We start from the raw sequence: 25,621 nt of genomic DNA, 5'->3' as shown, positions 1-25,621 counted from the left end.
AAAATCTTTGCTATTTTGTTAAGTGATAGATAAACTTTGAGGTATCTGTCAAAAGGAGTAGGGAAGGTATGTCAGATACAGAGCAGCATGAGCGAAGGTGGCATGCTGACAGTGTGTGAGAGGCGCTGTCTGCCAGAGCTGAGGAGGTTCTTGAGGGACGTATGTGTTGCAGTACACTGAAAGGTTCTATTTGGATGTGTTTCTTAATGGCTTGTGCTCCACAGTAAGCCTGTTCTTGACACTAGCTCCTTAAGACAGACGCTGGCAGCGGTCTCTTAAAATGGCTTACTATAGAGGATTAGTGGAATAGGTCATAGTCTCTGCTGCAGCAGCTGGTTCCGAGGCCATATTGATATTCATCATCTCCCTCTGCCACTGCCTAGTCTAGATTTCCCTCACTCATGGCCAGACTGCAGCTGATCAAGGTTGCTTGCCTGAGGCCATCATTCCTGAGGAGTCTAAGCCCCTATTTCTCTTTTCCTTATCGTGCCTTTGTCATATGCTGTACTTGCGTTTTATCATTAGATGTGGAAGCACCGAGGAGCACCTACTAGGTCTACAAATTGTTGTCACCTTCAGAGCCACTGAAATGGTTGGCTCTTGTTTTTGAGGAATTGTAACACAGGGTGCTGAGAGTTGGATTCTGCTGATGACAAGTTGGGCAACTCAGCAGCAACAGTGGCTCTTTTCATTAATTAGCTGATGAAACCTTAGACAGGTTATTTAATTTCTCTGCACCTCAGTTTTCACATCTGAAAAAAATGGGCTGATAGTATCTACCGCATAGGTTTATTGTAAAGGTTAAATAAGCTAACATATCTAAATCACTTAGAATAGTGCTTGGCAATTAAATGCTAGATAAGTATTAACTGTTAGTGTTATTAATTCTTCAGAGTTTGAAGAGAGTTTGATTGAGAGCTTTTTTTTCTTGAACTAGGGAGTGTGTATAACCTCCAGACTTTTTGGATAATTAAAAGAATCCAAGCTGGGAAAGACTAAACCAAAGTGACTTGATAGAGCTGTTCAGAATTGAGGGACCCCTAGGTAAACTATGCCCATGAGCTTACAAAGTCAGCTTCTGTAATCTTCTCTGTATATCTGTAGGTGCCTCTCTGTATAGATCTCAGCTCACTGCAACCTCCGCCTCCTGGGTTCAAGTGATTCTCCTGCCTCAGCCTCCCGAGTAGCTGGGATTACAGGCATATGCCACCATGCCTGGCTAATTTTGTATTTTTAGTAGAGACGGGGTTTCTCCATGTTGGTCAGGCTGGTCTTGAACTCCCGACCTCAGGTGATCCACCCACCTCGGCCTCCCAAAGTGCTGGGATTACAGGCGTGAGCCACCGCGCCCGGCCTTCCCTCAGCTTTTATGCTTTTTTTAAAAGAGGCATTTTTACTAGTGTCTAAAGCTAGTCTTGCCACCCATGTTCCTAATTCCATCAGCCAACGATTAAGTGTTTTAGATCTGTCATATAATAGGCACTAGTAATACTAGATGAATAAGGCTGGGCATGGTGGCTCACACTTGTAGTCCTAGCTACTTGAGAGGTTGAGGCAGGAGGATTGCTTGAGCCCAGGAGTTTGAGGCTGCAGTGAGCTATGATCATGTACTCCAGGTATGGAACTGCAGGCCACCTTGGGCGACAGAGTGAGTCCCTGTCTCAAAAACAAAAAACTGGTGCACTGTGATAAGCAGTACTGGGGATGTATTAGGGTGCTGCTATAGGAGCATAGCTATTTTTGAAGCCATGGGAGGATGAAAATGTCCAAGAGAGTAAAACACTGAGGAGAAAAGAATCCTGAAGGAGACCAACATTAAAAGACTGTGGGCAATGAGGAAGTTACTAGTAGAGAGGTAGAGTAGAGTGAACCACGAGAGTCTAGTGTGACAGAAGCTGAACAGAAAAGTGCATCTCAGGACACAGGTAGTGATCAACAGATACTGCTAAACAGCCAGGTAAGGACCTTTTCCCTCTTTCCTCCGAAGGCTCTTTTAGATAACATTTCTGTCGAAATACCGTGTGTTCCTTGTTACTCTCATCAGTGTTGAGCTCCTGAACTCAGGTGAGTGAGTGTATCATGAGTTTGGTAACTGAGGGAAACCAGATCCTCTGAATTCATTTTGTTCTTGAGTGTCAAATCGGAACTAGTACCTCAAGCTCAGATAATGAGGGATTTGTCAAAAAATGTATCTGAAATTACTTGCCTCTCATGGTGGAAAGGGGGAATATGGGATATCTAGGGATGTTTGGGTCTCCCTTTATCCTGGTTCAGTGAAACTTCATTTGACGAAACAATTATTCCTCAATTCCACATTTTGTTTTCTTTATTGTCCTAGAAAGAGTTGTTTTAATTCCCTGTTACTACTCCCAGTCAGTGCTAAATCCCCTCACATCTGATTTCTTCCCTCCACATTAAGTGGAATCTGAATTTACAAAGCTAATTAAAGATCCCTTTGTTGCCAAATACAGGGGATAAATTTCTGTTGTTATCTCAGCTTCTAGGCAGCATTTGACATTGTTGACCACCTAAACCTTAGAATACTTTTGTCTTTTCTGAAACACTAGTGTTTTCTGGTTTTCTTCTTATCCCTCTGGTCACTTAGTTTATTTCCTAGTTGTTCTTCTCTGGCTCTTAAATGTTGATATATTGTTCTATAACATAAGCTCTTGTCTCTTCTCACTCTTTATTGTTGGCTGATTTGATTTACTGGTATGGCACAAGTTACCCTAATTAAAGCTTTTGGGCAGTAAATGAGCCTTCTAACACTGATAGAACTCTATATAAAGATCACTGTATTACTTATTTGGACATTTAAAATGTAACAGTCATATAGATTGTACAGAATTCAGACTCTGCACATCTGTATATCTGGAATGAACTCATAATGCAACAATAATTGAAATATTCCTGTTATTTAGGCTAGAATCAAACTTGAATCTTGGAGGTAACTCAATTATTCTTGAGTGTTCAGAAAATAAAATTTTTAAATCGTTTTTATTAACTGAATTGAGAATCTACAAGCTAAGAAGTGAATATATTAAGCACCCTTTAAAAATCTAGCTTTAAATCTATGTCGTGTTGATTTTAATTATTCTGAGTCATAAAGTAGTTTCTAAAAATTGTACTTTGAAGTTCCATGAGCAGCAGTGGAATGAGGTTTTGTTTGATAAACACTGCCCTCCTGTGGTTAATGTAAGCTAACAGTTTTGCAAAACTACTGTAGTCTTTTCCACTTGTGGTAAGATAATGTAATGGTTCATACAGCATGTTTGCTCAGTAATATATGTGGCCAAGACAGGGTTTTTTTCCCCTCATTCTCTCCCTCTTGGTTTTTTTCTAGTGTGTCTGCACATTTTTCTCATTTCTGTCTATGCACATTTTCTTTCTTTTTTTGGTGGGGGAGACAGAGTCTCACTCTGTCACCGAGGTTGGAGTCCAGTGGCACTATCTCGGCTCATGGCAACCCCCGCCTCCCAGGGATTGGCTCTCAGGATTCTCATGCCTCAGATTCTTGTCCCTCAGCCTCCCGAGTAGCTGGGGTAACAGGCATGTGCCACCACACCCAGCTAATTTTTGTATTTTTAGTAGAACCAGGGTTTGGTCATGTTGGCCAGGCTGGTCTCTTACTCCTGGCCCCAAGTGATCTGCCCGCCTTGGCCTCCCACAGTGCTGGGATTACAGACATGAGCCACTGAGCCCGGCCCATGCACTTTTTCTTATATGAATTATAAGAGTTAAATGTAAATGAATACAGAAAAAGTATTAAGTTATCAAAGGGAGGGAAACTACATTTAAGTGTAAACATGCTTAAAGAAATAGAAAAGACCAGTCAGTTACAATACGTGAAATTAATAAAAACTTTCATGGAAAATCAATAGTGATAAAAAGATGAAGAATAAACTGGAAGAAAGGGTTTGTAGTAAATGTGACAGTAAATGTTTCAGTATATTTAATGTAAATTAGAGAGCTCTCACAAATGGTATATAAGTGGACAATAGCCAATGAATAGCCAATTCACAAGTGAGGAAATACAGTAATTAAAGCACAAAAATATATTTAAATGCATAATGGTACTTTATAAAATGATACTCATAATAGTGGTATTTCAAACAAAAACCAACATCACCTTTGCAGCATGCCAGAAAACCAGCTAATTATTCTGAAAACAGTAAATACAAAAATAAGTTGCTTATCCTGCCTTTTTTTTTTTTGGAGGAGTTTTGCTCTTGTCGCCTAGTTTGGAGTGCGGTGGCGCAGTCTCGCTCACTGCAAATTTCGCCTCCCGGGTTCAAGCGATTCTCTTGCCTCAGCCTCCTGAGTAGCTGGGATTACAGGCATGTGCCACCACACCCGGCTAATTTTTGTGTTTTTAGTAGAGACGGAGTTTCACCATGTTGGCCAGGCTGGTCTTGAACTCCTGACCTCAGGTGATCTACCTGCCTTGGCCTGCTGGGATTACAAGCGTGAGCCACTACGTGCAGCCTTATCCTGCTTTTTCAATATGGATTGTACCTGGGGTAACCAAATAGATAGTGGAAAGCATTTCTTTTTAGAAGGGCTCTCGCTTATAAATGAAAAAGGAACGATGGACCATCAGCACTTTCCAACCCCTAAATAAAATGATGGAGATAGTGATCATCGGTGGCTGCTAAAACAATTAGATTGAAATGCTGATAGGAAGCTTTATAATAAGTGGATCAGGTAGACCACATCTATCCCACTGATATATCTTAGCATCTCAAAAAGGAGATCATAGATATTTTGTGTGTTCTGATGTGGCGTGGTAGGAAGTATACCGTAAGCCTATGAAGTTTTCTTGCTAAAATAAAATCTGAATCTGAGCAAGCCTCTAGGTTTCGATTCTAATTTTCAGGAAATGCAAGGGATAGAGGACCATACGATTAGCACGATACAGGATATGTGTAGCTACAGTACAGCTTACTAGTTTTTTTCTGTAAGTAAATTGGAAGAAAAAAGAATGAGAGAAATCCGTAGATTAAAAGATACTTCAAGACATGTGTTAGCCAAATCCAGTATATGTAAGTCTATAGATTTGAACAAATCAAGTATTTAAAAGCAGTGGTTTTTTCCTGTAAATTTGGGACATTGACTAAATAATTTTATGTTAAGGAATTATAGTCATTTTCTGAGGTGTAAAATATTTTTTTAAGTCCTTGTTGTCAGAGATATATATCACAATAATAATGAATGAAATGTCAGTGGCTTGCTTCAGAATAACCCAGTTTGTGGACGGAGGGTGGCTGAAGGTATAGATGAAACAAGATAGGCCATGTGTTGATAATTGTTGAAAATGGGTGATGGGTATGTGGTGGTTCATTGTAATGTTCTCTCTAATTTGGTGAATGTTTTTAGATTTCCATAATAAAAAGTTTTAAAAGTGTAGTATTTAAATCTTTAATTGAAAAACATTTTTCTTTCTCCCCCAAACTATAGCTTTAAGCAGTCTGAGAAAAATTAGTATAATACTTTTCTATATTAAAACTAATTCTAGGCCAGTTATCGTAGCTCACACCTGTAATCCTAGCACCTTGGGAGGCCGAGGCAGGTGGAACATTGAGCCCAGGAATTTGAGACCAGCCTGGACAACATGGCTAAACCCCCTCTCTACAAAAAGTACAAAAACCCAGGAGTTCAAGACCAGCCTGGGCAACATGGCAAAACCCTGTCTGTACAAAAAAATACAAAAATTAGCCAGGTGTGGTGGCACATGCCTGTAGTCCTAGCTACTCTGGAGACTGAGGTGGGAGCATTGCTTGAGCCTGGGAGGCGGAGGTTGCAGTGAGCTGTGATTGCACCACTGCACTCCAGCCTGGGCAATACAGTGAGACCCTGTCTCAAAAAAGACAACAATAAAAAACTTTTTGTTTTTTTTCTGGAGACGGAGTCTCGCTCTTTCACCCAGGCTGGAGTACAGTGGCGCTGTCTCGGCTCACTGCAGCCTCTGCTTCCTGGGTTCAAGTGATTCTTGAATTCTTGAACCAGCCTCCTGAGTAACTGAGATTATAGGCGCCCACCACTACACCTGGCTAATTTTTTGCGTGTGTTTTTAGCAGAGAGAGGGTTTCTCCATGTTGGCCAGGCTGGTCTTGAACTTCTGGCCTCAAGTGATCTGCCCTCGGCCTCCCAAAGTGCTGGGATTACAGGTGTGAGTCACTGTACCTGGCCTTAAAAAAACTAATTCTAAATGCCTAGCATTTAAAGGAACCTGTGATAAACTTTTTTTTTTTTTAAAGAAAATAAATACTCCATATATATATTATATATATAACATATGTTTTATATAATTTATATATTTATATAACATGTATATTATATGTGTTATTTTATATTTTACATAATATACAATATGTTATATATTATATTTTATAATATATAAATTGTATATTATATTTTTTATATATTATATAATATATATATATATTTTTTTGAGATGGAGTTTCGCTCTTGTCATCCAGGCTGGAGCGCAATGGCGCGATCTTGGCTCACTGCAACCTCCGCCTCCCGGTCCAGGCAATTTTCCTGCCTCAGCCTCCCTAGTAGCTGGGACTACAGTAGGCACCCGCCACCACGCCCAGTTAATTTTTGTATTTTTAGTAGAGATGGAGTTTCACCACGTTGGCCAGGCTGGTCTTGAACTCTTGACTTCAGGTGATCCACCTGCCTTGGCCTCCCAAAGTACTGGGATTACATGCCTGAGTCACTGTGTCTGGCCTCCTTCAGTAGTTTTAACCAACTGGTTTACTCTGTTTGATTAAAGTACAGAACATCTTGGAAATCAGTGAAATCCTTACTAAAAAGACACAGTTTTCGGTCTCCACTTCTATTTATTTATTTATTTGTTTATTTTTGAGATGGAATCTCACTCTGTCGCCCAGGCTGGAGTGTGGTGGCACAATCTCCGCTCACTGCAAGCTCCGCCTTCAGGGTTTACGTTCCCCTGCCTCAGCCTCCTGAGTAGCTGGGACTACAGGCGCCCACCACCATGCCCGGCTAATTTTTCTGTATTTTTAGTAGAGATGGGGTTTCACCGTGTTAACCAGGATGGTCTTGATCTCCTGACCTTGTGATCTGCCCATCTCAGCCTCCCAAAGTGCTGGGATTACAGGTGTGAGCCACCGCACCCAACTGGTCTCCACTTCTAATAGCTTAATGTCTTATGATGTTTCAAACACATTAGAATATTAAAATAACTTAATTCCTTGTTCTGCAGAATATATTAGAAAATATTAATTTTTACCATTACCATGAATAATACAAATATTTTCAGTTCTGAGTGTGGCTCATTCTGATAATGATTTAATAGTCACCTTTCAATTAAGATTTGATATGCCAGAGAAATGACACTCTAGAAATACTTATTTCAGTTTTCTAGCTCCTTGGACAGATGTATACGTGCAAACGTAGCCATTTTTGCCATTTAAATTGGCAGGAAAAAACCCACATTGAAATGTATTATATTTGATTGCTAGTAAAGTCAAATATTGTATTTCGTTTGCTTCATAAATTTTTATAGGATATTGAATTTGTACGTAAAAGTGGACAATAATATAGTGAATATCTTTGTGTTCATCATTTAGCTTCTATAATTATCAATTTATGGCCAATCTTGCTATATTTAAACCCATAACTTCTTGTGTATTTTTTGAAGTCCCAGACATCATATTTCATTCATAAATACTTCAGTGTGCAAATTCTTTTTCATATGGTTATTATCCAGTTATATTAACCCTTTTGTGAACTATTATTTGTCCAGGTCCATGTTGTATTTTTGTTTATTTTCAGTACTTTAATACATTTTTAGTATATAGACAATAAATAAATAAAGGTTCAGTTTTCTGTATTGGCCTTAACTTGGATGAAAGCAGTAAGTTTAACTTTGGACATCTGAAGTTTGAAATGCTTATGGGATATCCAACTTTTACAGGTTTTTAATAGTTTTTAACAGACTGCTGCTTCATTCATCAAAATGTGAGTGATTGGTGAAAGCTTGGTGTGGTTAATGTTATTCAGGGAAATTTTGGTGGAGTGAAAAGTAAAAGGGGTAAATGGATGTTTATAAAATATTTGAGGGATGGGCACAGAAAAAGACATCTACAAAGAAAACTGAGAAAAATATTTTGGGGAAAAAGAAAAGTCTGGGAGGGTGAAGTCTGTGAAGGGAACAGTTAATGTCAGATGTAGCAGAGAGATCAAGGAACATGATACACAGAAATATGTGTTGGATTTTATGACTGACCAAATGAGAAAATAGTTACAAACACAGGACACAGTGTGCTATAGTGGTGCAAGACTTGGATTTGAATTTTGGCTGCCATTTATCTTGCTGTATTATGTTTGGACATATTACTGGTTATTGTATTTTTGTTTCATATATAAATGTAAGTATAAACAACAAAATAAAACGTATACGAAATATACATATATATCTGTTGAGACTCTTAGCTATTTGTTTCAAGAATATTCACCAGACATCTTGAAGCATAGTTGTAATAGCTACTTTTGTCTGATAATTCCAACATCTCTGTTACTTTAGGTTTATTATATATAGCTTATCTTTTCTCTTGTGAGTTGCTGATTTCCTTACTATTCCTATGTTGAGTAAGTTTGAATTGTTTATTAGACATTATTTCTTTTTTTGAGACAGGCTCTGTCGCCCAGGCTGTAGTGCAGGGGCACAATCTCGGATTATTGCAACCTCTGCCTCCCAGGTTCACCACCATGCCCCGCTAATTTTTTTTTTTTTTTTTGAGATGGAGTGTTGCTCTGTTGCCCAGGCTGGAGTGCAGTGGCATAATCTCAGCTCACTGCAACCTCTGTCTCCCAGGTTCGAGTGATTCTCCTGCCTCAGCCTCCTGAGTAGCTGGGATTACAGGCACTCACCACCATGCCTGACTAATTTTTGTATTTTTAGTAGAGATGGGGTTTCACCATGTTGGCCAGGCTGGTTTTGAACTCCTGACCTCAAGTCATCCGCCCGCTTCAGCTTCCCAAAGTGCCAAGATTACAGGCACGAAACACTGTGCCTGGCCGAGATAAATCATGGGAATTCCTCCCATGCTTGTAGGACCACTTGCAAGGTTCTGCTTTCTTGGAGTTTTAGGTCCCTGTCTAGCTACTGCTAGTATTACCACAGCTGCTCCCATGCGATTGCCTGGGGCAACGGCAGAGAAAAAGAAAAGGGGGGGAAAACCCAGAGAATTTTTTCTCCCGCTATCCAACATTTAGAAATGCCCTCTTTACTGTGCCTCAGACCAAAGAAGATTTTTCTCTTGGAGCACTTTCTCCCTGCACTTAGCCTGCAGTTCCGGGTTTTGGGCTGCCTTTAAGTCCCGGCTCAGGGGAACCAGAGGGAAACAAAATCAGGAAACTCACTGCTGGACTAGTGTGGTACTCCTAGTTATGCTTTTCTCCCTAGGCCACCTGCTACCATTTTTGGAGTCCTCAAATAGCTGCTTCATGCATTCTGTCCAGGTTTTTAGTTGCATTCAGTGGTAGAGACAGAATGGACTATGCTTACTCTGTCTTTACCAGAACCAAAACACAGATATTACTTTAATTTTATTATAATCATATTGTTTACTTGTTTTGGTTAAGAATTTATTGTGCTCCTGTGATTTACTAGGCTTTGCTATACATTTACCAGGAAATGGATAATCTTAATGTGCTTGCAGTAGGTCACAGGTAGTGAAGGGATGTGGGGATGGAGGTAGAAAGTAAATAGTTGCATATTATTAGTAGTGAATAATTGGGTTGTTAATTTTAGCTTTTTTGGTCAATTTCTGCTTCAGGAGTTGACTTACTATTTATGACTGAGGGAAAGAAGATCTGATATATATTGTTAATTTTTCATTTATTCTGAAATATAAGGGATGAAAAGTGGATATGTATGCTCTGGATATAATTATTAAGACATAAGAAATATAATTATATATAGAATTATAAGAACTTGAGATAAGAAATAATTTATTATTATATACTTGTTTTTCAGGTCTTAGAAAAATACCCCAATACACCCATGAGTCATAAAGAAATTCTTCAAGTTATCCAGAGAGAAGGACTAAAAGAAATCAGGTGAGTTATTTAAATATTATTAGTAATAATTATAATACTCGATCAGAGTATTTGGTAGTATATAATAGTGTACTTTAGTCCTGAAGATTAATTATTTAATAATAAATGCTTTGTTCTGATTTATTCAACTGTCAGATCTTTGGAATTTTTTAAGTTATTACATAGTTTTAAAACCAAAAGTAAGTTAAATTCTTAGAGGGTAGCTATCTTTAAGCCCATGCACTTTAATTTTTAGGAAGACCTGGAGCCATCTTCAAGACTTCATCTGTCACTTCAGACTTTTTGATTTAATAAACTTGGTCATTAGTGATAAAAATTACTCTCATACAGGGAGAATCCTAGAGGTAGACAGATCCCAGAAGAAATAATGCTGGCTCAAAAGGATAAAATGAAAAAGAACTGTAAATCAGTATATATGTCAAATAATAGTCTTATCATATTCAGATATAATAGACTTGGGTCATTAATACAGGATCAAAGATAACACAGACTTTAATTTCCAAGAATCTTATTATATTACAATAGCAGGCCAGGCATGGTGACTCATGCTTGTGATTGCAACTCTTTGGGAGGCTGAGGTGGGAGGATTGCTGGAGGCCAGGAGTTTGAGACCAGCCTGGCCAACATAGTGAAACATCTCTACAAAAAATTGTATGAACTAGATGTGGTGGTATGCTCCTATAGTCCTAGTTATTTGGGAGGCTGAGGTGGGAGGATTGCTTGAGTCCAGGAGTTCGAGGCTGCAGAGTGCTAAGAAGGTGCTACTGTACCCCAGCCTTGGTGACAGAGCAAGATGCTGTCTTGTAAAAAAAAAAAAAAAAAAAAATTACAATAATACTTAATAGTCTGTTTTTTTTTTTTTTTGAGACAGAGTCTGATTCTGTCACCCAGGCTAGAGTGCAGTGGCATGATCTTGGCTTACTGCAACGCTGCCTCCCGGGTTCAAGCAATTTTCCTGCCTCAGCCTCCTGAGTAGCTGGGATTACAGGCACGCACCACCATGCCTGACTAATTTTTGTACTTTTAGTAGAGATAGGGTTTCACCATTTTGCCCAGGCTCTTCTCGGTCTCCTGAGCTCAGACAGTCCGCCTGCTTCGTCTTCCCAAAGTGCTAGGATCACAGGTGTGAGCCACCATGCCTGGCCAATAGTCAGTGTTCTTAAGACTCTCTATCATCAAGAAATGTTAAAATTATATTAGGTATGCTCTGTATATTAAGACAGAAATTTGGGAGTCTATGTTAGATTTTCATTAAGATAGGAAAAGTTTGCAGTGCTTTCAAACTACTGCTGGTTTTCAACTATGGGTGGCATTGTGTAACACTCTTAGAGAAGGAGTTTAGAATTTTGGAGGGCTGTTTTTGATTGTCACAGTGATTGGGGTAGGGGAACACAATGGCATTTAGCGGGCAGGTAACAGGAGTGCTAAATGTCTTGCATTGTGCTGGACATTGCTTCACGTTGAATAGTTTTTCATCTCAGGTGCCAATTGTGTTCCCATTGAGAAACAGTAAACTATGCCCAAATATTTGTAAATGGACATTGTATTTCTTGATGAATAGCCATTACATGTTCTAAATTTTATTTCTCATTTTTTCTTTCTTTCTTTCTTTTTTTTTTTTTAAGAGATGGAGTCTCATTATGTTGCCCAGCCTCGAGTACAGTGGCTGTCACAGCCATGATCATGGCGTACTGCAGCCTTCAACTTCCGGCCTTAAGTGATTCTCCCATCTCTGCCTCCTGAAGCTGGGACTATGGGCACTCGTTTTCTTTTCTTTGACATGAAATTCTAGTTGAGGTTTTTTTATTGGCTCTCCCTTTCTAAAGCAGTTTGAATTCTTTTTTGATTTATAGTCAGACTTCAGTAGGCTGAAATAAATTAGGTTTGCTTCATTGACATGAAAAAGTAAAATATAAATTAGTCTGCCTTACTTTATATAACACATCCCTGAAAAATTGAATGTAAACATTTTAAAATTAAAACATTAAAATGCATTTGAAGGCCGGGCGCAGTGACTCACGCCTGTAATCCCAGCACTTTGGGAGGCCGAGTTAGGCGGATCACCTGAGATCAGAAGTTTGAGACCAGCCTGGCCAACATGGTAAAACCCCGTCTCTATTTTTTTTTTTTTTTTTTTTTTGAGATGGAGTCTCACTGTGTCACCCAGGCTGGAGTGCAGTGGCGCGATCTTGGCTCACTGCAGGCTCCACCTCCCATGTTCACGCCATTCTCCTGCCTCAGCCTCTCGAGTAGCTAGGACTACAGGCACCTGCCACCTCGTCTGGCTAATGTTTTTTGTATGTTTATTAGAGACATGGTTTCACCAAGTTAGCCAGGATGGTCTCAATCTCCTGACCTCGTGATCTGCCTGCCTTGGCCTCCCAAAGTGCTGGGATTACAGGGGTGAGCCACCGTGCCCAGCCAAAACCCCATCTCTATTAAAAAAAAAATTAGCCAGGCATGGTGACATGTGTGTGTAATCCCGGTTACTTGGATGGCTGATGCAGGAGAATAGCTGGAACCCAGGAGGTGGAGGTTGCAGTGAGCTGAGATTGCACCAGTGCACTCCAGCCTGGGCAACAGAGCGAGTCTCTGTCTCAAAAAAAAAAAAAATCTATCTATATATATATTTATATACTTTATATAACACATCCCTCAAAAATTGAGTGTAAACATTTTAAAATTAAACATTTTAATTAAAATTAATTAAAAATGCATTTGAAGGCCGGGTGCAGTGGCTCATGCCTGTAATCCCAGCACTTTGGGAGGCTGAGATGGGCGGATCACCTGAGGTCGGGAGTTTGAGACCAGCCTGGCCAACATGGTAAAACCCTGTCTCTTTTTTTATTTTTTTTTGAGACAGAGTCTCGCTGTGTCGAGTCTTGTGTGTGTATATATATACACACACACACACATTAATGCACATATATACACATATATGCACATACACATATATACATATATATACAGTCTTGTGTGTGTGTGTGTGTATATATACACATTTGAAGAATTAACTTTTAAAAGTATCTTTTGTGGGCGGGTGCAGTGGCTCATGCCTGTAATCCCAGCACTTTGGGAGGCTGAGGCAGGCAGATCACTTGAGGCCAGGAGGTCTTAATGTCAGTATCATCCAGCTCTAACATAGTAAGGCTCTGGGACTTTAAACTTACCATGATCGTTTCCAGGGAGCAAGCAGGAATAGTAAAGATTAGTAAAAACAAACAAAAAACAGCAGGAAAAAATGGAAGAGTTTTTTTAAAAAGGTGGTAAGGTATGTGAATCATCGGATAGCTTCTGGTTCACATAGTGACAGTTGAAAGTAGCTTTTCCTGGTTAAACTATGTTGTGGTAATGCAGTTACAGGACAACAAAGCAGTACATGCTGACCACCCTTAGCAGGGAATGTGCTTTCACTCAGCTATTGGACAGTTAAGTCTTTTAGGTCTCCATTTGTATACCTCTTTTTCAGAGATAATTTTGGCTGACTTTCTGGTCTTGATCATATCTTCCTATTTGAGTTGGTTGTAGTGTTCTGTGTTCTTTTCTTTTTTTCTTTTCTTTCTTTTTTTTTTTTTTTTTTTTGAGACAGTTTCACTCTTGTTTCCCAGGTTGGAGTGCAGTGGCGTGATCTCAGCTCATTGCAACCTCTTTCTCCCAGGTTCAAGTGATTCTCCTCCCTCAGCCTCCCGAGTAACTGGGACTACAGGCCCGTGCCACCATGCCTGGCTAATTTTATATTTTTAGTAGAGACAGGGTTTCACCATGTTGACCAGGCCGGTCTCGAACTCCTGAACTCAAATGATCTGCCTTCCTCGGCCTTCCAAAGTGGAAGGATTATAGGCATGAACCACCGTGCCTGTCATGTTCTGTGTTCTTCATAGCATTAAGGTTTGAAATTATATATGTTTGTGGTTATAAAAAAATCATACAATTTCTCTGTACCTTACATTTTTAAGGTAGCTCCAGAGGCAGTGACATTATCTTTCCCCAGCCCTCAGCATATGGTGCATAACAAGTATTTAAAACCTACTTGTTAATGAATATATGAGGTATTACTGGTTGGAAGATCATATTCATATATAGTTATAGATTATTCTCTTGCTGCAGTGATGTGTCAAATGGTAGTCTTTTTTTCTGAGACAGGGTCTCGCTCTGTTACCCAGACCTGAGTGCAGTGGTGCAATCTCATCTTACTGCAGCCTCGTCCTTTTGGGATGAAGAAGTCCCACAACCTTAGCCTCCTGAGTAGCTGGGACGAGAGGTGCATGTGCCACCATGCCCAGCTAATTTTTGTATTTTTTGTAGAGGCAAGGGTTTCACCATGTTGCCCAGGCCCGTCTCGAACTCTTGGACTCAGGTGATCCTCCTGCCTTGGCCTCCCAAAGTGCTGGGATTACAGGCGTGAGTTACCATGCCCGGCCGGTAGTCTTATACTCTTTTTTTTTTTTTTTGAGACGGAGTCTCGCTCTGTCACCCAGGCTGGAGTGCAGTGGCTGGATCTCAGCTCACTGCAAGCTCCGCCTCCTGGGTTTATGCCATTCTCCTGCCTCAGCCTCCCGAGTAGCTGGGACTACAGGCACCCACCACCTCGCCCGGCTAGTTTTTTTTGTATTTTTTTAGTAGAGACGGGGTTTCACTATGTTAGCCAGGATGGTCTCGATCTCCTGACCTCGTGATCCGCCCGTCTCGGCCTCCCAAAGTGCTGGGATTACAGGTTTGAGCCACTGCGCCCGGCCTGTCTTATACTCTTAAAAGTTTTTTAGAAAGATTACAGAATGAAACACGCATTATGCTTCTCAAAAGTGTGTGACTACTTACTGTTTTATTTTCATTCCTTGGACCTCAGTACATGACTTTGAGCTCTTCTCCCTTTATATTTTTCCTTTGGCTCCCACGTTTTGAAGAATTTTGCCTAGATTATTCAATACCATTTTTGTTTGGTTTTAAAATTTATTAAATTTTATTTTTTTTATTAAAAACAAATATTTATGAACAGATTAATGAATAAACAAAATAAGGTATATGCATACAATGGAGTATTTAGTCTGAAGAAGATATAAAATTCTGGTACATGCTACAGTATGGATGAACCTTGAAAACATTATGCTAAGTGAAGTAAACCAGACCCAAAAAGACAAATGTATGACTCCAGTTACATGAGATACCTAAAATAGGTAAGTTCATAGAGAGAAAGTACCACAGACTGGAGTAGTGGGGAATAGTGAGTTACTATTAAATGAGTACAGAATTTCTGTTAGAGATGTTGAAAACGTTCTGAAGATGGATGATGGTAACAGTTGCACAGCATTGTGAATGTACTTAATGCCACTGATTAAAAATGGTTAAAATGGTAACTTTTATGTTCTGCGGGTTTTACCGCAACCAACCAATAAGATATTTGAAAAGAAGTGGGCCAGGCGCAGTGGCTCTTGCCTATAATCCCAGCACTTTGGGAGGCCGAAATGGGCAGATCACCTGAGGTTGGGAGTTCAAGAGCAGCCTGACCAACAAGGAGAAACCCCATCTCCACTAAAAATACAAAATTAGCTCGGTGTGGTGGCGCATGCTTGTAATCCCAGCTACTCGGGAGGCTGAGACAGGAGAACTGCTTGAACCCGGGAGGCGGAGGTTGCAGTGAGCTAAGACTGTGCCATTGCACTACAGCCTGGGCAACAAGAGTGAAACTCCATCTCAAAAAAAAAAAAAAAAACAAATGAAGTGGTTGGCTCCTAGCTGCGAAAGATTCAAGTTCTAGCCCCTTTAAGAAGTTGGGTGGTAAGTAAGATTGGAAATCATTTATCCAAAGTATGGAATTCTGGAAATTAATTAGAAACATGAATTCCTTTTTTTTTTTTTTTTTTACAAAATAGTATAATGTTTAAATTAAATGCCTGTTTATAACTATAAAGCATGGCAGCATTTTAGAAAATACAGGAAGAGAAAGGTCCTTAAATTTTTCCCCTCACCATGATCTGTGACTTTTTATATTCTATTATGTTGTTTTTATGCATTAAAGCACTAATTTTAAAGATAGTTTAGGCTGGGCATGGTGGCTCATGCCTGTAGCTGCAACACTTTGGGAAGCTGAGACGGGAGGATCACTTGAGGCCTGGGGTTTGAGACCAGCCTGAACAAGATAGCGAGACCTTGTCTTTATTTTTTAAAAAAAAAGAAAACATGGCAGTGCAGGCCTATAGTCCCATGAATATAAGTCCTATGAATGTATGAGGTATTATTAGTATCTCGTATATTAATAATAATCACTTCAGGAAGTGTCAGACGTGATTCAAACTTTAGCCTCCCAAATATGCTGGGAGGCTGAGGCAGGAGGATCACTTGAGCCCAGGAGGTCAAGGCTGCAGTGAACCATGATTGGGCCACTGCACTCCAACCCTGGGCAACAAAACAAGACCCTACCTCTTAAAAAAAAGAAAAAAAAGATAGAATTTCCCATGGGAGTAATAGGGAAGAAGAAGTTTTAATGTTTCAGGTGAAATGGGAGGACATGACTTAGGCCAGGAGAGGTCAAGAACTGTTTCTGTTATGCTTAATAGTCAGAGTTGATAGCAAAGGCATTGTGGAGTTCTTTAAATTAGCTTAGTTCTTTTTGTAACAGTTAAAACAAGAAGACATGAAAAGTTATTGATACTATAGATAAATGCTGTAGCTGTGATATCTGATCATTTGTAAACAGAGAAAAGTTACTTCCCATACTGTTTACCAAAAAACAGTTATTTCATAAAATCAAAAATAGTAAAAAGAATTTTGTTGAGATGTCTAACCTCCTTGTTCAATTTTCTGTGGCTAAAATATAACCTAATTTGTTTGTTACATAAATACCAATGATAATGTGGCAGTTGTTTCCTAGGGTTGAGCTCTTCAACACAGAATTGCTTGTTCCAAATTTGAAGTACTATTAGAACCTTTAAAACAATTTTGTAAGCTTTTACTCATTTGTTTTTCTGTGGACAGTTTGCTTTTTAAAAATCTATATTATTCATTGGGTAGAGATTTTGTTTACTGGGTCTGTTTGTTTAAAGAGCCCCTATTCTCATTATTATAGCTCATGTTGATTCTGGATTATACTGTGCGTTTGTATGAATCTAAATATTGAAGGAATGGTTAGGTATTTTGTTTCCTTCCTGAGACACTAGAAATAAAACCAAAGATTCAGAGAGTTGTGTCCATTTTTGTGTACATTTTGACGATATACTTCAGTTACTAAGGGAAAGAATTCAGAATTTTATTTTACCTTGAATGAAAGTAAAATGGTTGTCATTAGCCATCAGTATATAAAATAGCCTTTTTAAAAAAGCGCTTTCCTTTTTGTCTGATGATGCTGATTTTACAGTTTGCAGAGAAATAAAGAGCACCTGGTGCTCCAGTTTGTTTTTAAGTTTCTCCTGACTTGAGCCTATATTTCTTCTTGTCATTACAAACTATGCCATTTTTCAGGAAGTGTCAGAGGTGATTCCAACTCCAGCTTCCCAAATATACTCACATGGCTACTCCCACACGGCTTCATGGAACTGTTTCTGGGATTTTGGGCATTGATAAGAGTTTATTTAAATGTTCTGTGTAAGTCTCTGAGCTATACAGTTCTATAGTTCTTAGGGTCTGATCAGAAGACCAGAAAGTACACAATAATTTGAACAGGAAAGTTATTAACTGGAAGTTATTAATAGATTAGCCAGGGATTAACTATTCAAAGGTAAAGAGAAAGCAGGGCTCTAGTTCAGCGGATGACAAAGTTCATTGGTGCTGTAGCCTGAGGTGGCCGCAGGAAACTGCCTACTAGGTACTAGAAGAGCTTTGCTGAAAAGCCGCCTGCTGGGGAACCTGTCCCACCTTTTGGGGAATAAATATTAGCTACTACGTATTTATGTAATATGTAAAAATATACAGGTACAGCTAAACACATGAGTGAATGTAACTTCTTTCGTTTTCTTTCTTTCTTTTTGAGACAGTCTCACTGTCACCCAGACTGGAGTGCAGTAGCACGATCATGGCTCACCGCAGCCTTGACTTCCTAAGTAGTTGGGACCACAGGCGTGTGCCACCATGCTTGGCTAATTTTTTTTTTTTGTAGAGACGGGGTTTTGCCGCGTTGCCCAGGCTGGTCTTGAACTCCTGGACTCAAGTGGTCCCCCTGCTTTGGCCTCCCAAAGTGCTGGGTTTACAGGCGTGAGCCACTGCACCTGGCCGCCTCTTGGTTTTGTTTTGTTTTGTTTTTTAATCACGGCTCACTACAGCCTCAACCTCCCAGCCTCAAGTGATTCTCCCATCTCAGGCTTCCGAGTAGCTGGGACCGCGGGCACACACCACCATGCCTGGCTAATTTTTAAATTTTTTTATAGAGACAGGGTCTCTATGTTGCCCAGGCTAGTCTCAAACTCCTGGGCTTAAGGGGTCCTCCCACTTTGGCCTCCCAAACTGCTGGGATTACAGATGTGAGCCACAGTACCTGGCCTGAAGACACTTTTTTGAAACATAAATTTTTACTTTTGGAAAATTCTAAAAACAAAAGTATACGTCCTCCATCATAAACTGTAAATAGTATTTACACCCTGGGCTGTTCTGAAATAAATTGCAGTAATTTTATTGTATAAATATGTCAGTATATATCAAACAGATAAGAACTTGAGACTGGTTGTGTGCAATTTGGGTATTCTGGCTTACAAAAAATAGAACAATTAAATCTACACAGTAAGCCTACACACTGTTGACAGAATACACACCCTGAATATTCTTTGAAACCATGCCTGTTAATTCTTTACTGTTATTACTCATTACTACTTCTACGCTTAGGCTAGATATGCAATAGGTTTAACCCCCTCCATCAGCTGTGGCTGCCATTAGTGTTTACAGATGTGCTTTTATAGCATTAAGTGTCGGACTTAATGCCTTCCTTCTGAAGTAGCTATTGCCTTTAGTGCTTCCCCCCCCCCCCCCCCTTTGGAGTTTCCTTAACCTGCTTTGCTCATCTTATTAACTGTATTATCTTGACTCTTACATCAGCTAATAGAGAAATAGAGTTTTTAGGAAAGAAGAGAAAAATAGTAAAGTATTCAGTTCTTGAGACCCTATTCTCTGACTAGTTTTTCTTGTCTTTCCATTCATGAATAGAAGAGGGGAAATAGGAAGATTATTTGTTCATGAATTTATCATCCGCAAATTGGGCATTTTCTGAATTAGACCATTCATGAGTGATCCCAAGGGTTCATGATATAAGTAATTTTGGCGAATTTGAATCTTTCACACTGTAACATTAATATAGCTGAGTAAGTTATATACCTAATGAATGGGTGTGGCCAACTGCCTAGATTGTAAAGAACTCTGGGAACCACCCAGCAAAGATTATGCTCAATAAACATTTTAGAGATTGAGATTTTACCTCTTTGTCTGGGGGAGTCCTAATAACATCTGATTAGTACCAATTTGTTTATGAAGAAAATAATCTCTTTCATACTGTATTGAAGGTTATATGTTTTAGCTTACATTATACTAAAAACCAATCAGAGCACCTATGTTTTCCCGTATCTCTCCCATGCAAAAGTATATAGCAAGGGAAATAAAGTCAATATTCTCTACTACTTTTCAGCAGAAATCCTTACCCCTGCAGAGTAGATCATCTGATTATTTGCTAAGCTGAATTGCCTTGAAGTGATTTCATTAGAAATAGCTTAGTTTTAGAATGAAGAACATTATTTATTGTATTGATGGTATATCTAAGGTTGGATGATACCTTTGTGGTTAAGCCAGCATCTTCCTCCTCTTCTTCTTTTTAAACATTTAAAAAATAGTTTTTGTAGAGATGAGGACTCACTATGTTGCTCAGGCTCATCTTGAACTCTTGGGCTCAAGCAATCCTCCTGCTTTGGCCTTGGCATGAGCTACTGTGCCCAGCCATCTTCCCTATCTGTTAGTTGCAATCTGCTTTCAAGCCCACAAACCTGGTAGGGATGTCAAGAAGGATTAGTAATGAAAAAAATGACAACAAAATGTTTGGGTATTGACAGAAAAGAGTATTCTTATCCATTGTAATTCAGATCCGTAAGAGCTCCATTATAGATCACAGGGAAGCTAGTAAACTTTAAGCTGATGGCTTTATGATGGCTCCTTGAAATTGAAATGCATGGGAAGAATATTAAAGAATAGGTAGTATTCATTGTATCCACATTTAACTTGAAACTGCCCTAAGTTTTACTCTGTTACACAATCAAATTACTGCAACTGTTTTCTGAAGTAGTTTAGACTGTTTAGCTAAATTTGTATATCTTTGGACATATTTTGATAATATTTTTGGCTAACTTGTAAATTTTAATGAAGAAGTTAATGAGGGGGTTGCTAATTTGGGGAATTGTGGATATTGCTGGGAAGGGAAGGGACAGTTTAATTTTTGGTTTTATTGTTGCTTTGTAAGAAAAATTAAAAGCTTTTTTTTTTCTTCTTTCATTTTCCTGCACTGCATTCCAACTCCAGAAGGTAAGAAGTATGACTTTATTCTAAAGAAGTATTATGCAATTATAAAGCACACTCTTATAAATTTAACTTACCTTTGAATGCTTGAGTTTTACTTTATAAAATTAAATAATTAGTCCAGAAACTAAGTAATATTGATATTATTATGTTAATGTTTAGTAAGTATGCTTTTTTTGGTTCTTGCAGTTTGTATTTATTGTTTGATCATAAGTTTAGAAATCCGATCTACATTAAGGTTTATTAAAATCAACATTTGACTTATAAAAGCGTTGGGATGCCAAGTATTTGGCAGATTAATAATGAAAATATTTAGTAGACTGGAAGCATGTATGTTAACATTTGCTTTATGGCTGTAAGATTGAAAATGTATGTTTATGTTCTTAATTTAGATAAAATATTGGTAAATCGGCTGGCCTCGGTGGCTCACGTCTGTAATCCCAGCACTTTGGGAGGCTGAGGTGGGTGGATCACTTGAGGTCAGGAGTTTGAGACTAGCCTGACCAGTATGGTGAAACCCCATCTCTACTAAAAATACAAAAATTAGCCGGGTGTGGTGGCGGGCACCTGTAATCCCAGCTACTCGGGAGGCTGAGACAGGAGAATTGCTTGAACCTGCGAGGTGGAGGTTGCAGTGAGCCAAGATCATGCCACTGCACTCCAGCCTGGGCAACACAGCAAGACTCCGTCTAAAAAAAATTGGTAAATCCTTTAGGGGCATGATACTTAAAAACAGGGCAGAATGGGTTAAAAATCTTAGTCTAGATCCTTTACTGAATTGGCTTTTTGTGTGTGGGCATGGCCTTTTAGATTCACCTCCACTATAGCAGTTACTGTGTTACATGCCTGTGAGACCTGAGGGCAACAGTCATGTCCATGTATTTTCGTGTTACTTGGACATGGCATGCTTGGGTTATAATTAGAGCTTAATTCATCTTTTTAACTCTAGTTATATTTGTAGTCCATTAAGTTCATTTGTAAGAACCTATTTATTGTAAGCAAGAGTTTGTGGATGAAAGCTTAATGAAGGTTTTACAAAGTTAAAATTGTAATTAAAAAATAAAAACACTAGGTAAATTTTGTTTTGTGTTATGTTTGTTTGAAGGGAGCATATATTTGATTGGTTCTTATTTATTTATTTATCTGGAGGCAGAGTCTCATTCTGTCACCCAGGCTGGAGTGGAGCGGCATGGTCTCGGCTCACTGCAACCTCCGCCTTGCAGGTTCAAGTGATTCTTCTGCCTCAGCCTCCCTTGTAGCTGGAATTACAGGCACCTGCCACCACCCCCGGCTTATTTTTGTATTTTTAGTAGAGACGGGGTTTTACCATGTTGGCCAGGCTGGTCTTGACCTCCTGACCTCAAGTGATCTGCCCGCCTCGGCCTTCCAAAGTGCTGGGATAACAAGCGTGAGCCATCGCGCTTGGTCATTGATTGGGTTCTTTAAGTGCAAATGATAGGAACCAAATATGAATAACTTAAGCAAAATGAGATTTATTTGAAGAATATGGGGGCAGAGGCAAGACTCAGACTCAAAAGCAAGAAACAGGCTCTGAAATTAGGAGAAGGAAGGCAACTTCTTCTAATGCATAGTCTCATCAAGACACTCCAGTTGGGCTAAATTAGTCATTGTCTACTCTGCTCAAGGTTAAACTTCAAGGAGGAGTGAACTTGGTTGGCCTAGTGCCCAAGGATGGTGAGATATCTTAATGGACAGTCTTACCGAGACTGTTTCCAGTAGGGTAGAGCATAGTTCCCCAAAGCAAAATTAAGCATTCTTTTTTTTTTTTTTTTTTTTTTTGAGACAGAGTCTTGCTCTGTTGCCCAGGCTGGAGTGCGGTGGTGCAATCTCGGCTCACTGCAACCTCTGCCACCTGAGTTCAAGCAATTTTCCTGCCTCAGCCACCCGAGTAACTGAGATTACAGGCGCACACCACCACGCCCAGCTACTTTTTTGTATTTGTAGTAGAGATGGGGTTTCACTATGTTGGTCAGGCCAGTCTCAAACTCCTGGCCTCAAGGGATCCGCCCACCTCAACCTTCCAAAGTGCTGGGATTACAGATGTGAGCTATCATGCCCAGCCAAAGTTGAGCATTCTTTACAGAAGAAGAGGGAATGGATATTGGCCAGGAAGAAACAACAGCTGTCCATTGCTCCCTATAGAAAATTAAAGTACAACAGAAAAATGTAAGCCATAAGCAGTTGTAGGAAGTAACCTTTTATGCAGAATCTCCTAATGGTAACATTGTGCAAAACCATAGTGCAGTGTCACAGCCAGAATACTGTGTCTGATATAATCCACCTGGTTTTATTGGTACCCAGGTGTGTGTATGTGTCTGGGGTGCTATGTGGTTTTATCATGTGTATAGATTCATGTACCTACCACCACAATCAAGATACAGAATGCTTTCAACGAATATCCCTTGTGTTCCTCTTTTAAAACCACATGTACTTCCCTAGTACCTCCTCTTGCCCCCCTTATTCTAGTTTGTCCTACATTTCTATAATTTTGTCATTTCAAGTGTTTAATGGAATCATAGAGTGTGTAACCATCTGGGATTGGCTCCCCTGCAACCCCCATTCATTGTATGTCTCTGGGGAGTCCTCCAAGTGACTGTGTTCATAGTTCATTCTTTTTTATTGCCGAGTAGTATTCTTTGACATGGATGTATGACAGTTTCTAACTATCCATTGCATATCTGAATTGTTTCCAGGCTTTGGCTATTAAAAATAAAACTTCTATGAACATCTGTGTAAATGTTTTTATATGGGCATACATTTTCCATTCTCTGGGTTAAATGTACAGAAAGTGCTATTGCTGGGTTGTGTGGTAAGTGCATGTTTAATTTTAAAGACACCTTGAAACTAAATGAATTTCTTGTAAACTGCTTTAGATTTTTTTTTTTTTTTTTTGGTCCATGTTGCCAATCCTTGCCTTTTAATTTGTGTGTTTACACCATTTATATTTAAAGTAATTATTGATAGGTGAGTTTGTCTGCCATTTTGTTTTGTTTTGTTTTCTGTTTGTTTCCTCTATTTCTCATTCCTCTGTTTCCCTTGACTTCCTCATGGATCATATTGTAGGATTCTGTCTTGATTTATATTTATAGTATTGTATTTCTTTATCTTTACATAGTTTTCTAAACTGTTTCAACTGGGTATTACAATATATACATGTGATTTATCACAGTCTGCTGATACCATTTTCCCACTGTAAGTGAGGTGTGGAAACCGTACTTCCATTTAGATTCTTGAGTATGAGATGGTATTAAAATTTGTGTTCCAGTCATCAAATGTGATTTATAAAATTTATGAGAAGCATAGTCTGTGGTATATACCTATTCCTGCTCTTTCTGTTTTTTCTTCCTGGTGCTACAGGATTGCTTCTTTTATCATTTCCATTCCATTGAATGACTTCCTTTAGTCATTCTTTAAGAATAATTCTACTCCTCTTAGTCAACTACTTCTTTTAATTTTACTTAGTCTGAAGCTGGTTCATCAGATATAGAATTCACAATTGACGGTTCTTTTCATTCAGCACTAGTGAAATGTCATGCCATTTCCTTCTGGCCTATGTGGTTTTAGGTGACAAATCTATTGTCATTTGAATTGGTGTTTCCCTATAGTAATGTATTGTTTCTCTCTGATTGCTTTCAGAACTTTTTCTTTGGATTTAGTTTTCAGGAGTTTAATTATGATGTATCTTGGTGGACTGACTTAGATTTATCCTATTTAGATTCACTGAGTTTCTTGAATCTGTTCGTTTATTTCTTCATTTTTCTTTATTACTTTTTCTGTTTCTTTTTAAATCCTGTTACATCTTCAGGTTTTTTGTTTTTTGAGACAGGGTCTCATTCTGTTGCCCAGGCTGGAGTGCAGTGGTGTGATCTCAGCTCACTGCAGCCCTAGCCTCCTGGGCTCAAGCAATCCTCCCACCTTAGCCTCCTGAGTAGCTGGGGCTACAGGTGTGCACCACCATGCCTGTCTGATTTTTGCATTTTTCGTAGAGGCAGGGTTTCACCATGTTGCCCAGTGCAATGCCTAAGCTCAAGCAGTTTGCCTGCCTTGCCCTCCCAAAGTGCTGGGATTACAGGCCTATGTCATTGTGCCCGTCCTGTGTTTATTTCTTTAACCAAATAAGAGAAGTTTTCAGCTGTTAATTCTTTGAATACTCTTTTTTTTCTTTTTTTTTTGAGACAGAGTCTCACTCTGTCACCCAGGCTGGAGTGCGGTGGTGTGATCTCTGCTCACTGCAACCTCTGCCTCCCAGGATCCGGCAATTCTCCTGCCTCAGCCTCCCGAGTAGCTGGGATTACAGGTGTGCGCCACCAAGCCAGCTAATTTAGTAGAGACAGGGTTTCACTACATTGGCCAGGCTGGTCTCAAACTCCTGACCTCAAGTGGTTCACCCACCTTGGCCTTCCAAAGTGCTGGGATTACAAACATGAGCTACTGTGCCTGGTCAGTTCTTTGAATACTCTTTCCACCCTACTCTTTTTCTCTTTTCTTTCTGGAATGCTGATGATATGAATGTTGAATCTTCTGTTATTATCCCACAGTGCCTTGAGATTCTGTTGATTTTTTTTTGGTGTTATTTTTTCTGTCTGTTCACATTGAGTAAATTGTATTGACCTGTTATTAAGCTCACTGATTCTATCCTCTGTCATCTCCTCTCTCTTACTGATGAGTTTTTAAATTTCTTAATGTATTTTTTGTTTTTATAATTTCTATTTGATTTCTTTTTATAAGTTCTGTCTTTGCTGATATTTTCTATATGTTTGTTTCAGGAGAATTTTAAGTAGTTCTTGAAGCATTTTTATGAGAGCTATTCCAATTTTTATTTGTTTATTTATTACTTTTTTTGGAGGCAGAATCTTGCTCCGTCGCCTAGGCTGGAGAGCAGTGACGCGATCTCAACTCACTGCATCTTCCACCTTCTGGTTCAAGCAATTATCCTGCCTCAGCCTCCCAAGTATCTGAAACTACAGGCATGCGCCACCATGCCCAGCTAATTTTTGTACTTTTAGTAGAGACGGGGTTTCACCAT

General features: G+C 39.3%; 1 protein-coding gene across 4 annotated transcripts in view; it reads left to right on the top strand.

Annotated features, from left to right (window-relative positions):
• The window catches only part of ASXL2 (ASXL transcriptional regulator 2), a 156,783-nt gene that overhangs the window by 31,937 nt on the left and 99,225 nt on the right, over positions 1-25,621 (top strand). For 3 of the 4 annotated variants that reach the window (XM_031655009.1, XM_031655007.1, XM_003908363.5), the window contains exons 2-3: positions 10,013-10,095; positions 10,851-10,853. In XM_031655009.1, coding sequence (XP_031510869.1) covers positions 10,013-10,095; positions 10,851-10,853 — 86 coding nt within the window. The remainder of the gene's footprint in view (positions 1-10,012; positions 10,096-10,850; positions 10,854-25,621) is intronic. The other variant, XM_031655008.1, reaches the window with a different exon arrangement.

The sequence above is a fragment of the Papio anubis genome, chromosome 14 (assembly GCF_008728515.1).
Source record: "Papio anubis isolate 15944 chromosome 14, Panubis1.0, whole genome shotgun sequence".
In the NCBI taxonomy this organism is placed as follows: domain Eukaryota; kingdom Metazoa; phylum Chordata; class Mammalia; order Primates; family Cercopithecidae; genus Papio; species Papio anubis.
Note: the sequence above shows the minus strand (reverse complement) of the source record. Positions and strands in the feature narration are given on the sequence as shown.